This window comes from Eurytemora carolleeae, unplaced genomic scaffold (genome assembly GCF_000591075.1).
Source record: "Eurytemora carolleeae unplaced genomic scaffold, Eaff_2.0 scaffold256, whole genome shotgun sequence".
Lineage (NCBI taxonomy): Eukaryota > Metazoa > Arthropoda > Copepoda > Calanoida > Temoridae > Eurytemora > Eurytemora carolleeae.
The window spans coordinates 109,640-122,479 of record NW_019396155.1 but is presented as its reverse complement, the minus strand read 5'-3'; the positions used below and the strand labels follow the sequence as shown (position 1 = coordinate 122,479).

At 33.7% G+C, this 12,840-nt stretch overlaps 2 protein-coding genes across 5 annotated transcripts in view; both read left to right on the top strand.

Moving 5' to 3' along the window:
• Positions 1–9,753, top strand: part of LOC111696657 (transcription factor E2F3) — an 11,201-nt gene extending 1,448 nt beyond the window's left edge. The window contains exons 2-13 of one of the 3 annotated variants that reach the window (XM_023466334.1): positions 308–437; positions 1,679–1,758; positions 2,980–3,051; positions 3,738–3,881; positions 4,332–4,541; positions 4,944–5,049; positions 5,839–5,899; positions 6,802–6,920; positions 7,445–7,534; positions 8,064–8,261; positions 8,350–8,592; positions 9,588–9,753. In XM_023466334.1, the coding sequence (XP_023322102.1) occupies positions 375–437; positions 1,679–1,758; positions 2,980–3,051; positions 3,738–3,881; positions 4,332–4,541; positions 4,944–5,049; positions 5,839–5,899; positions 6,802–6,920; positions 7,445–7,534; positions 8,064–8,261; positions 8,350–8,592; positions 9,588–9,692 (1,491 nt within the window). In that variant the 5' untranslated portion in view covers positions 308–374 and the 3' untranslated portion in view covers positions 9,693–9,753. Of the gene's footprint in view, positions 1–307; positions 438–1,678; positions 1,759–2,979; positions 3,052–3,737; positions 3,882–4,331; positions 4,542–4,943; positions 5,050–5,838; positions 5,900–6,801; positions 6,921–7,444; positions 7,535–8,063; positions 8,262–8,349; positions 8,597–9,587 lie in introns of all 3 variants that reach the window. The other 2 variants (XM_023466336.1, XM_023466335.1) reach the window with 2 other exon arrangements.
• Positions 9,754–9,857: 104 nt separating this feature from the next.
• LOC111696656 (neurofilament heavy polypeptide) overlaps positions 9,858–12,840 on the top strand; it is a 4,102-nt gene continuing 1,119 nt past the window's right edge. Inside the window, exons 1-4 of one of the 2 annotated variants that reach the window (XM_023466333.1) lie at positions 9,858–9,982; positions 10,311–10,619; positions 10,987–11,102; positions 11,692–12,808. In XM_023466333.1, coding sequence (XP_023322101.1) covers positions 10,575–10,619; positions 10,987–11,102; positions 11,692–12,808 — 1,278 coding nt within the window. In that variant the 5' untranslated portion in view covers positions 9,858–9,982; positions 10,311–10,574. Of the gene's footprint in view, positions 9,983–10,010; positions 10,620–10,986; positions 11,103–11,691; positions 12,809–12,840 lie in introns of those variants that run through there. The other variant, XM_023466332.1, reaches the window with a different exon arrangement.

Sequence of the window (12,840 nt, the reverse complement as noted above, 5' to 3'; positions counted from 1 at the left end):
CCACGTATCGAAAATGATTTTAATTCCCTCCCTAACATTAAAACATAAATATTTATTTTCCTACTTATAGTTATGGTTCTTGTTTTTTTTTCGGTTTATAAATTGTTATACTGGGTTCAGATAAATTTCAATTTTTAATATTATTTAGTTCGTGAATATCACTATGTTCGAGTCTACATGCACGTCAACGACCCAATATTATGGAAGACGCGCTTTATTTCACATTCTGTCTTAATTGCAAGGTTGATTGAGAATAAAGAGCAATTCCAAATATTCTTCTGAAATTAAGTTTTTAATAATTTTCCAGATCTCTCTGTCCTCCTGTGTTGGTGTGGAGGAATATGGTGGCTGAGTATTGTCTGGTTTAAAATATAATGTCCAGGAACTCAACTCTGCTACAACCTCCCTCAGTTGTCTGGCAATCTTCTCTCCAACAGGTGATTGTTTACCAGATTAATTACTTAGAAATTTGAAGTAACATTTCATATATTAGGTGGTAGGTCTTATTCATATCCCTTTAAGGGTCCTTCCTAGTTTACGATTTTAAATAACCACCCCTTACAAGTAAAACGTATTTGATCATTAACGTGGAAGAAACTCGTTTTACAACTTGAAAAGGATATTCTGACAATTTTCTTCATTGTTTATGGAACAGAAATTCTAAATCATTGAAGAGTTCCGTTGTGTATCGGATATGCCCCTAAATAAATGGTGTCACTTGAAGGTACAACTACATTTTCAAATGACGGATTTTTTGGCCTGGTACCGTACCAACTAATAGTTTTGTGTGAATTGTTATTTATATATACTATATATCTGTTCTTATTAAGTTAAGAAATTAAACAAATTAAGAAACATGCAACTACTTCTATTTAACAACTTCATTCAATATCAAAATAGATCAACAATAGTTTATTTTATTCGCAGAAACATAGAGAGGAAATTGTATCCAGAAGAAATTCTGTGTTTTAACATTATTTGAAATGTATAACCTATCCAAAGAAATTGTCTCATTTTATCTTCATATATATTGCTGTAATGAGTTGCTTTTCGCAGAGCTCTCCAATGATTAAGATTTAATCAAAATCTTTATCGAATAATTTTGCAAGCGTAGTTGCAGAATTTTCATCTTTAAATTAAAAATTGCGAACAAAACTGCTATATGTAATTAAGAATTTGTTTGCATAAGGGGAATGCAAATTTAACTATAACATATTAGGACTTTAAATTCCTGCCGGAAGTGCTGCTTTCCGAACAAGAAATATTCTTGAGGGTTCTAGTTAGTCAGAAGTTTTTTTTTGTTTAAATTCTTCAAATTTCGATAGAATAAGAATTGACTAAAAAGTCAAAGACGAACTTTGATAGATTAGCAGACTCTAAAGGCTGGGAATTCTAATTTTGGTCGGAACGCCTTCCAAACCTCAAAAGTGGAGGGCAAAACTCTATCAGCTATGTTTTCAAAATGAAAACCTTACATAAAAATGCATGGAATGTTTTTTATAATTAAGGATTAAATGCTGAAAGTTCTGTCAACTTGTAGGATTTTTACCAAATTCTACAAATTTTCCTTATTATGAATAAAGTGATCATAAACTTGTTGATATTGGGAGAATAAAATGTCATGAAAAGAAATCATAATATGACAAAAAATGAATAAAACTTAATTTCACTTGTTTAGATGTTCGAGTGCCCAGTAGTTACAAAAAGCGAGGAAGACGCTGTAGTGCCGTCAGTGAACCATACTCCTGTCTACAGAAGGAATATATTCATTTATCTTGAATCAGTTAAATTTTGTTTATTAATTTCATAAAAACAAAAATAATTCTGTTTTATGAAAAACAAAACCATTCATAGATTTCAAGAACTGACAGGAGATTAGCAGAGTTATGTAATGCATTTATCAATACAAACATTTTAACTTGGATTTTTATTTTGACAATATCTTCTGAAAAGGACTGTCGGCGTAGTTTTGAGTAACCCACCAGTAAATTCAAATTGACCAGTTTCTCAAAATTCTGGATTCTTAATAAAAACTTAAAACGACCTGCAGATTTATGTGAAGGAAAGAACCATTCTAAATGGAGCATTAAAGGGAGTGACCGGCTATGTAAGGTAATTGAACTGAGTATGCAGTGTTGTCGAAAACTTCTTTAGGATTCATTTGAGACATATTTCACTTTTTAAAGATCTGTAAATCCTGAGTTTGAGCGCAAATTCGACGTTCAAAACTCCTGATTTGGGGGTGGATACGCTTTTAGAATTAGTTTTTTTTTTAAATTATTAAATAACGACAACGAAAAATAAAGTAAAAATTATACAGTAATCTAATTAGATGGCTAGGAACATATTTCACAAAAGAAATTTGTCAATAAATCAATGCTAAAATCGATTATTTCGTTTTCATTATTATATTGAATTTCTAATTTTCTTTGAATTTATTCGCAGATTTCTTCAAATTCTTTAAATGTCGTCTTTTCAATAATAGTTATAGAAAATCTGCGAACATCTTTGTGAATAACGAGAAACTAGAATAATGAGATAATAGAAACTAATAATTGAACAAGATTACTTATTTTCGATGATAAGATTAATTTTTATTTATATATTATTTATATCAAAATGTTCCTAAACATGACGTCTGTAGTTTATTGTAGAATATTTTTACATTTTATGTCGTCGTAAACTAATAATTGAAAAAAAATTAATTTTTGAAAGAAAGCGTATCCACCCCCAAATCAGGAGTTTTGAACGTCGAATTTGCGCTCAAACTCGGGATTTACAGACTTTTAAAAAGTGAAATATGTCTCAAATGAATCCTAAAGAAGTTTTCCACAACACTGCGTCCTCAGTTCAACTACCTTACATAGCCGGTCACTCCCTTTAAGCAGGGCACTTGAATTTTGTCGGAGATTAATTCCGAGATTTAATGATATATAAGATTAATATATAATATCTGACGCCAATAAATGAATGAATCAGGAAGTCGTTAAACATAAAATGTGAATCATCAAGTCCATTAAACTCGTATTACATAACAACTCCTCAACCAAGGTAACATCTTCCCGTTAAACAGGGGGGGGGGAGAGGGTAGGTTTAATCGAATAAATAATGTTTTTTCTCGAGTTTATAATTTTGATGGTTGTTTGCTTGCGTGAAATACAAGCAAAATCTTAAAATTACATTAGTATAGGTAATAAAGGTTTAAAAAGATACGCTTATAAATGTGAAATTTAAAGTTTAATAATATCGTAACAACTTAGAAATCAGAGTAATAATAACACCTGTTTTTAGTCATAAACTTATATTAAAGAAAAAATCATAAAAAATATCTAAACGAAAACTTCAAAAAAATGTTAGATACACTTAGTTCAAATAATGCCTTGAATTACATTACAGTTCAAAAATTCCTGTATAAGCATTGCAATCTTCGGAACTTTTTGATTTGACTCAAGTTTGTCAGTGCTTAAGATCCATTTAAATTTCATGCATATCGTAACAGTTAAGATTTGGGGGTTGAGAGTAAATTTTTTTCTTCAGTTTTGGTAGACTTTTCTCCGTGGATCCGGATGCGCATATTTTTGCGGATTCGGATCCGGACCCAGGAAGCCGAAATCTTGCGGATCCAATGGATCTGGATCCTTATCACTCAATATTATAAACAATAATAGTTTTGAATTTTACAAACAGATATGTTCATGATGTTTGTTCATTTATTTATGAAAACTATTTTTGTTTAGAAATTTACCAGTTGAAATCCTGTCCGTTTACCAAAGCGGGGGTAGGTCTAGCGACCACGACTATGGTTGCTCCGCCCCTTCAGATCCTACAGGAGACACCACGCCTTCTCCCTCAACATCACATTTACTGAGAATTACATCAAGGTTACTTCATTATTTGTTTAACTTTCATTTTCTAGCCAATTCCTTGTCTTAAGAGAGATTTATTTTCTTTAAAGGTCATATATTCAAGAGTAAACTCCAATCCAACCTTTTTTTCAAGAATCGGGATTTCCACCAAATATTAACATTCTTAAAATCTTAATTAAAGGAGGGGACTGTACCAGGGGCGGGATAATAATGATAAGCACATGATCCTCCATTCTAAAATTAGGAAGCTTTTAGCAAGTTCCTGCATTTATGATTTGATTTGATTTGATTTGATTTGATTTGATTTGATTTGATTTGATTTGATTTGATTTGATTTGATTTGATTTGATTTGATTTGACTTGATTTGACTTGACTTGATTTGACTTGATTTGATTTGACTTGATTTGATTTGATTTGATTTGATTTGATTTGATTTTTGTAATATTTAATTTTTGTTTTATTAGAGCTTCCTTCGTGACCCCTGGTTCAGAGAACTCTAGATCTCGAACTCCTGGTTCTAAATCCTCAGCCTCTGTCAAGTCGAAGGCCAGGCGCTGGCTCGACCTGGATAACAATTTGGAGCCGGAGGGGTTTAAAACTCCGATAAAACCTGCCTCAAACTTAAAAAGGAAGATAGATATTTCCTCGTCTCCTTCTCCAGCTAAAATTGCTAAGTAAAATATTTTGTTCTTAAACGCGTTTTTTTCGGTATTTCTTCAATTCCTTTTAATATCTAATGCAAATTCCCAGTGTTTTTATCATCCCTTGAAGAGACTGCAGATTTAAATTTAAGTGATCCTAGATTTAATGATTTGCATAGATGGCTCACAGCTGTATCTTTTTAACCTCTCCGAGCAAGAATGAGGAAGATATTGTCGTTTTCTTTTAACGTGTTGAATACTGACAGTTTCCTTCATTTTCTTCTGCCGCATAAATCTGCATTCCTAGTTTATAAAGAAACTACGAATACATCTCATTTATCCTTGCACTGAACCTGAACTTTATTTTACAATGTACTAAAAACTTCTCATGAAAACATGTTTAATGATTTTTTTCCAAATCTTTTTATTGTTTAGATCTCCTTTGGAGAAAACCAGGTACGAGACCTCCCTTGGGTTGCTGACCAAGAAGTTTGTGAGTTTGTTCCATTTGGATCCTAGTGGTACCGTAGACTTAAACAAGGAAACTGTTTTTATATTATCTACTAGCTTTCCCTTCAATTTAAACTTTAGATATGTAAACCAACCCACTAAATTAAAAAAATCTAGCTATGCACTATGATATGGTTCTACCGAGTTCCCAAGACAAAATTTAAGGCAAATCGGTCAAGGGGTTCATGATTTATGATCGGACATACAAACAAATGAACAGAGATTAAAATTTTTATCTATACAATTACAATCCAGTGTACAAATTGTACATCAGATGTACTTGACATTGACATTACAATGTACTGTATATTTTATATATTGTACGAATTCGGTAATATAATTTTAATATTGAAATAAGCAAGTAATATAATTTCAGATTTCTTTTCTAATAGTTCTAATATAATCGCCATAAATTCAGGTATGTCCCCACATATAAACTACTGAACCGTATCCTCAGCGCCTGCCTCCTAGTCTATCTTAAGGGGCAGTGCCAGATCTCCTATTTTCTCGTAGCCACGCCGCTCGGCCTTGAAACGTTAACAGCCTTACGGGTGTAGAATTTTAAATGAAATATATAAAAACTAGCTGAAGGGCCCGGCATTGCCGTTTAAAAAGATTTTGAAGAAAAAATTTTTTAGTCTTAAATACCCTCCGGCCACCCATGAGTTTCCACAAAAAATTTCAGCCCAATCCGCCCAGTCGTTTGGCCGGCTATAGGCAACATATATATGTACGAATGTCTTGTTTTATTATATAGATAAAAAATTTAAAAAAAAAAACTTTGATATGAATCCTAAATAATAAAAATAATTGCGAGCAGGCCAGCGAGAACCTCAACGTTCAGAAGAGAAGAATCTACGATATAACTAATGTTTTAGAGGGTTAGTATAAGTATTAATCAGTTCTAGGGGTTCAAATTTTTATTAAAGACCCTCCCTCCGCGTTTTTTTTTCACAATAAAAACCAATATATATTTTAAAATTTGCTTTTTGTGAACGATAATATTAGAAATGCCCAAGAATAGAAGATTGCACCTATAAACAAACTGTTAAACAATTCAAATTTTGTTTTTATACCATGATACAACTCAAGTATTCAATTTAGAGTATACATGTTTCAAATGGTAGGCAAATCTAATTAAAGAAAAAAAGAGCTTGGAAAAAAAATCTTAGAATTTTGCTCCAAAAAGTTTTCTGGGGCTACGCAGACCAATAAAATTGTGATAATGAGTTTCATAAAGAAATAAATTAGTAAAACTAAAAAAATCAACTCCTGTGTTTATTTTTCCTTCATATCTCTAAAATCTCACTGGATCATTCTTTCTTTCTCACCCGATCAAAAATACTAACCCAGTGCTTAGGATCCGGATCCGTTGGATCCGCAACATTTAGGCTTCCTGGATCCGGATCTATTAAAATATTCGGATCCACGGATAAAAATATCAACAATAAACTGCAAAAAAAATATTTCTCTCAACCTCCAAATCTGAACTGTTGAAAAAATAGAAATTATCATAAATATCCTTATCTCTTCAAGGTTCATCAAGTTTTATCATAAAAGTAAGCGAAAAAAGAGAAACCGATACTGAAGTTAATTTTTTGTTAAAAAATCAGTAAATCTTAAATAAATGTTCATGACCTGGATCCGTTTCCCGGTTCCATTTTTTTTCAGTGCGGATCCAGGATCTGCATCAAATTCAAATGGATCCAGGCTTAGCACTGCTTTTCCATAACAATTATCATTATTATTATTATTTTAGTTTTTTAATTATTGTTTACTGTAGGAATTGGTTTGGTAGAGAAGAAGTCTAAGAATACAGTACACTGGTGTGGAGCCAGAACACATGACCTCTCAGCTGAATATGCTGACCTTCATACAGATATGGCAGATTTAGAGGCTAAGGTGCTTTTCATTCATTCATCCTTTTATCTTTTATGTGTTCGATTTGGATTGTTAGGGTTTCTTGAACTTTTATTTTTATATTTAATACAATTTAAACGATTGATTGAAATTGTTTGGTTGATTTAAAAAAGAATAATTTGTTTACAATGAAACCGGTATTGTTTATTGGAATGATGTTAGTTTACATTAAAACCGGTTTTGTTCATTAAAATGATGATGTTTGTTTACAAATGAACCAGATTTGTTGTCAAGAAATAAGAATATTTGTTTATAATTAAACCGGTATTGATCAATGGAATGATGATGTATGTTTACAAATGAACCAGATTTGTTGACAAGAAACAAGAATATTTGTTAACAATTAAACCGGTATTGTTCAATGGAATGATAATGTCTGGTTTACAAATGAACCAGATTTGTTGACACGAAGTAAGAATATTTGTTTACAATTAATCTGGTTTTGTTCTATGATTATGTCCAATGACCCAGATTTGTGAACAATCAAACCGATTTTCATTTATCAGGAGAACCAGATAGATGATCTCATCAGGAATACAGAACTTGAATTTAAACTTCTGAATCAAGATAAACAATACGCTTATGTTTCATATCAGGTTAGTAACTTAGTTTAACCAAGCTTTATTGAACTTTGCGCGACAGGGATGTTGTGAACGTTTTTGTCCATTTCTTTTCCTTTTTTATCGAAATGATAACAATAAGATAATGATTTCAAGGGACGGTCAGTGTAATTACAAGTGACTCCATGCCACAACGGTTCCCTTTAAATCTTAGACTGATTATCGAGGCTAGAGAACTCTGTGTTTATCTCTTAACTAGTGTTTGAATTGCTGTAAACCGGGAATGTACGCTATAGGACAGTGTTAACTCTAAACAGCTGACGTTACATGTTTACCACGAAAATACCGAATATTTTATGTCAAGCGAGTTTCAATAATGCAAATGTAAATAATTATTTTCTGAGACTTTTAACAAGGAAATATTAATTTGTCTAAAAAGTAAAATAGCTTCCAAAAAATTAATTCACTAATTCAAAAAGTACAACCCCCACACAAATTTTGTGATGAGAATGTATGGGGGAAAATTTTTCCCATCTCTAGATTTTAATTTTACTGTGTCTCTCAGGATCTCCGAAATATTGCAAGATTTAAATCCCAGACTGTTATGGCGATCAAGGCACCCCCTGAAGCCAAGCTGCATGTGCCCCACCCTAGCGACGGGTTGCAAATCTATATGTCCAGCGATAGCGGGGAGATCGAGGTGTTCCTCTGCCCAGAGGAGGAAACGAACCCAGAGAGTGGAGCAGATTCAGAAAGTGATCTGGTAAGTCGTAGTTTTATTTACTGACAATCGGAAAAAGAACTGGTGTTGAAAATACAGGATGACAAAAATAGACGTATATTTATTTTAGGAACTGTCTCCTATCAAGACCAAAATCATGCTGAGTGAAGCAACCTCCGAGCCCGAGGACGATCTTACAAAGATCATCGTGAGCAGCCTCAGTCACGCCCTCACAGATCAGAATGAGACGGCCTCTAGCCTCGACCAACATGGTTCAGATATATTCTCCGAGGCCCCTGGCTCCAGCATCGAGGCTTTAGCACTTGATCCTCCGTTATCCGAGGATGATTATGTATTCCATATGGCGGATGAGGAGGGTTTGGACGATCTCTTCTTAGATCATTTGATGGGTTAACCTTGAGTTGGAGTGGGGGGGGGGTCGGTTTTATTTCTTGAGTTAAACAAAGCAGTTGCCAAGTAAAGTGGGTCGGTTGTAATATAATTTTTACCTTAAGGAGAGTTTACACATTTCAAGTGACCCTCTATTTAAACTTATGATAGCAATGTCCGATTTACAACGTAACCCTTGTAAGCTTTGTTTGGTCAAGTATGAATTAGATATTAATTTTATTTTAACTGGGTTCTTTTCAAAAGTGACTCACACATTTTTACTTTAGGAAAAGGAAGAAAATATAAGAATAAACTACTTTAAACCTAGAAGAAGAAAGAACGAAGATATCTTTCTCAAGATTGATCAGATTAAGGTTTAAAGGGTACCGTTGGAAATCTGTGTGGGGGGTCACTTGAAATTACGCCCACAGTCTCTTCTCTAGGTTAACTTGACTCCTAACGTAACATTAACATAATTTCTAAATATTGATTTTTTTTTGACCGAATTTATGGTTTCAATTTCTAAGAAATGTTAAGTTTTTCAAACGCTCAATTTTTTCCCTCCAACAAAGTTGACTGACAATAATGTTCGACCATTTTCTAGAAGACTATTGAACTTTTGTAAAAAAAAGTCTTTAACCAATAATGAAATTCATACAGATTATTTAAGGAAACGCCTAATCTGGCATCTGCTTTAAGGTGATTTAATTAGAGTTTTAGTATTTAGCTGCCTTAAAATTGTTAGTTAATTGAGTGCCTTCGCCCACCCTTAATTATTTTACTATTGAGCCAAAAAAAAAATGCTCTGTGATGAACAGATAATTTATAAAAATATTTGTTTTTCCTTTTTCGTGAATACGTTTTTAGTCCGGTTTTAGTTTACACTCGTGTAGTTAAGTTTTCGTCAGCGCTTAATCGTCCGCTCGACATATGTTGCGACGAATTTGAACCCAGACACGTTTTCCAAACACAAAGAAGAGTTTTGTCCAAACCTCCTTAGATTCTCGAATCATTCGGTCCAGAATTTTTCAATCAAATAAAAATTTAGATAAATTTTTAATGGAATATTACTTTCCATATTGATATCATTCTTGACATATTTAGAAGCATACTTACCTAAAATGTTATTAAACTTCATTTTGTACCGAAATAGTTTTATTAGTTTTAGATCAAATGAAATTTTAGCAAAAAGAAAATAATTGGTCTTTTTGAGTTCTATTAGTGGTGCATTGCATAATGCATTATTTAATTTTATGAAAATGTATTAATATTTATACAATAACAGAACCAAATTAAGGGGTTTTTGAGGGTCCCTTAAGAAAATTAAAAAAATCAAAGATTATTTATATTTATTTTTATTAAGTTCTGAACAGGTATTTATTTTACATTTTGATGTTACTTTTGCTTAAACTTTTTAAACATACGTAAATGATGTTTTGTCGAGTTTCCAAATACTTTTTTGCTCTAATTTTTAGTAACTGTTATTTGGTTAAACAATTAATAGGTTTTAGTTCGGTTGAACATTTAAATTAATGTAAATTCAAATTTAGTTTAGTTTAAATTCTCGTTTCTTATAGTTTTGCTGAACAATACAAAATTTTAGTTTTCCCCCCGACAAACTTATAAATTCCCTTTCACTTTAAGGGGGCAAAAGTTTTAGTTACGTTGATCAAATAAACTAGACTGAAACTTGAATCTAAGCCTAGCCTTTTTGCGCTGTGCAAAATTTATCGCGGAAAGTTTTAATCGTCGTTGTATATTATGTAAATTGTATAGTACGTAAACTGTTACTGTACAACGTTGTAAGAATGTCCTAAACGTACAATTCAAACTGTACAAATGAGACAATGCTTTACAATGTTTTCAAGAATAGTCTAATAATCTGTAGTCAGTTCACTACATTAACTAGTAAATTTAAAATCTGTTTCAACTGTTTGAAAATGAAATATATTCCAGATACAAAGGATGGTGGGTCGGAGAAAAAGTTCGCGTTTTGGTGAATTGGAGCAGGTTGTTAATTTTTTATCTTAAATTTTTTTATTCTTACTCTTGATACTGGCGTTCTTATTTTATTATTTATTCGGCGTTCGGTCATTTTTAAGCCGGTTTTGTCATAATATAAGTTGGAGAGGTCGCTGAACTTTCTACCGTCGGCTCAAATCCGGAATCATCGACTTCAATCCTAATGAATCTTAAACTTGTTATCGGTGATGTACGATTTGAACCGGCTATATGTAGTTCAGTTTCCTAGCTCAAATTCATTTAATTCGGTTCAAGGCTAGAAATACTTAAGCAATAATTTCACTTTAATGAATCTGAAAAATTTGGAAGCAATAAATGTCAAAAATCACAAGTTCAGGACTTCTTAAATATTTAGGATGAGTTTGTATCCGGAGACCAATTTGATTTCACAGCGTTGAAGTCTCCGAAGGGGGTTGTTACTAGGGCTCGGAGATCCTCCATTCATCTCAATAAACCTCCGATCATACAGAGGTTAGCAACTAAATTTTACAAACATTAAAAATTATTAAAACCGTATAATTTTTAAAATCAAGATGGAAACTTGATTTTAATTACTTTCGAAAAGAGTTTATCCATAACCTCCCTCCGACGTTACACGTGTTTTTTATTTTGAGTTTATTCAAGGAATTAACTCAGGGGTGTAAAACGTATATTTTTCAGAATCACCCCCCCCCCCCGGAGTTACACGTGTTCTTTTTATTTTGAGTTTTATTCGTTGAATTGGGGGAAATCGATTGATTTTTTTTGGGGGGGGGGGAATTCTGAAAAATATACATTTTACACCCCTGAGTTAATTCCTTGAATAACATGTATTAAGATTTTGCAAATCAGATTCTTTTGGCCAATGAAATATTATGAGCATATGAGTCGGTTAATTTTTCACGGCTAACTGAAAGTTTTCACTGTGAAAATTGAGTTCAGACATTATAGACTTGCGTTTTCAATCAAAACAGTTTTGATTTTTCCTAAATTTTAACTTCATATAATGTTTTAGGCCTAACAACCGAATGTTTTAGGCCTAACAACCGAATGTTTTAGGCCTAACAAACTTATGTTTTAGGCCTAACAAGCGTATGTCCCTGATGCCTACAGTGACTGAGAAGCCGATTAAACCTGTGAACAGACGAACAAGCTTGGCCCCTGTTGCCGCTAAACCCGTCGGTCGTCCTAAGCAGGCGGCCAAACCTCCACCACGCGGAATTGAGCTGAAGAACTTCTATAAAAGTCCTGATAAGAATACTGCAGGACGGAGATCGGTTCAACCCCAGTCTGAAGATCCTGTCGAGACACGGCCTGTCCTTGCGGAGTACGCTGCGTCTCCGACTAAGAGTATTCGGAAGTCTAATTTTCTCTCGGACTCTGATATTATCGAAAGTTTAGATGATATGTTTGATAAAACTCCGGCGAACGGGAAGAAAGCTCCAACAACGTTTGAAACTGAAGCTCCTGAGAAGGTGAAACCTCGCCGTGCAACCATACAGCTCAACTCCCCAATAGTTGCAGTAAGTAAAGAACTTCGAGGTAATAAATTAGCCGCCAAGACTCCGGCTAGATCCGCTAAAACTCCAGCTAAGTCGGCAAAGACGCCAGCTCAGGCCGCAAAGACACAAGCTAAGGCCTTAAAGACAACAGCTAAGTCCGCAAAGCCTGCAAAGACTCCTAAATCCATTAATAACAGCATTGATGACCTAACTTCGGCTGTTCAAGAGGTACAAGTTCGTTTGGCCCGAATAGACCCTAAACTGCAGGAGGATCCTAGCACTATATCCTCCTACCTGGAGTCCGAACCCTCCTCCCCGGAGAAGATAAGCAATGTTGTTAAAAAGATTATTTACTCTAAGACCCCGGTTAAACCAAGCTTGAAAAGGAAAGCTGAGGCTGAAAGTGGAACTCCAAGAAAGAAAACTAAGATTGCAATCCCGGAACCTTCATCAGACAAGGTTGCATCGGGTAGAAATCCCGAGTTTAGAAAGACTCCAGGACGGGTGGCTACTCTCTGTCTTATTGAGAAAAAAACTCCGGCGTTGAAAAGAGCCTCTGCTAGAACATTGTCGACTCCTGTACAGATAAACCCTGCTAATTTACTCCGGAAGAACCTGAAGACTAGGGTTGAGACCGCTATTGTATCCAAGATCTCGGAGAAACCTGACAGTAGTCCATACCTTCTCTCTAGTGAGGTAGGTTAAATAACAGATCAGATCAAGGAGAG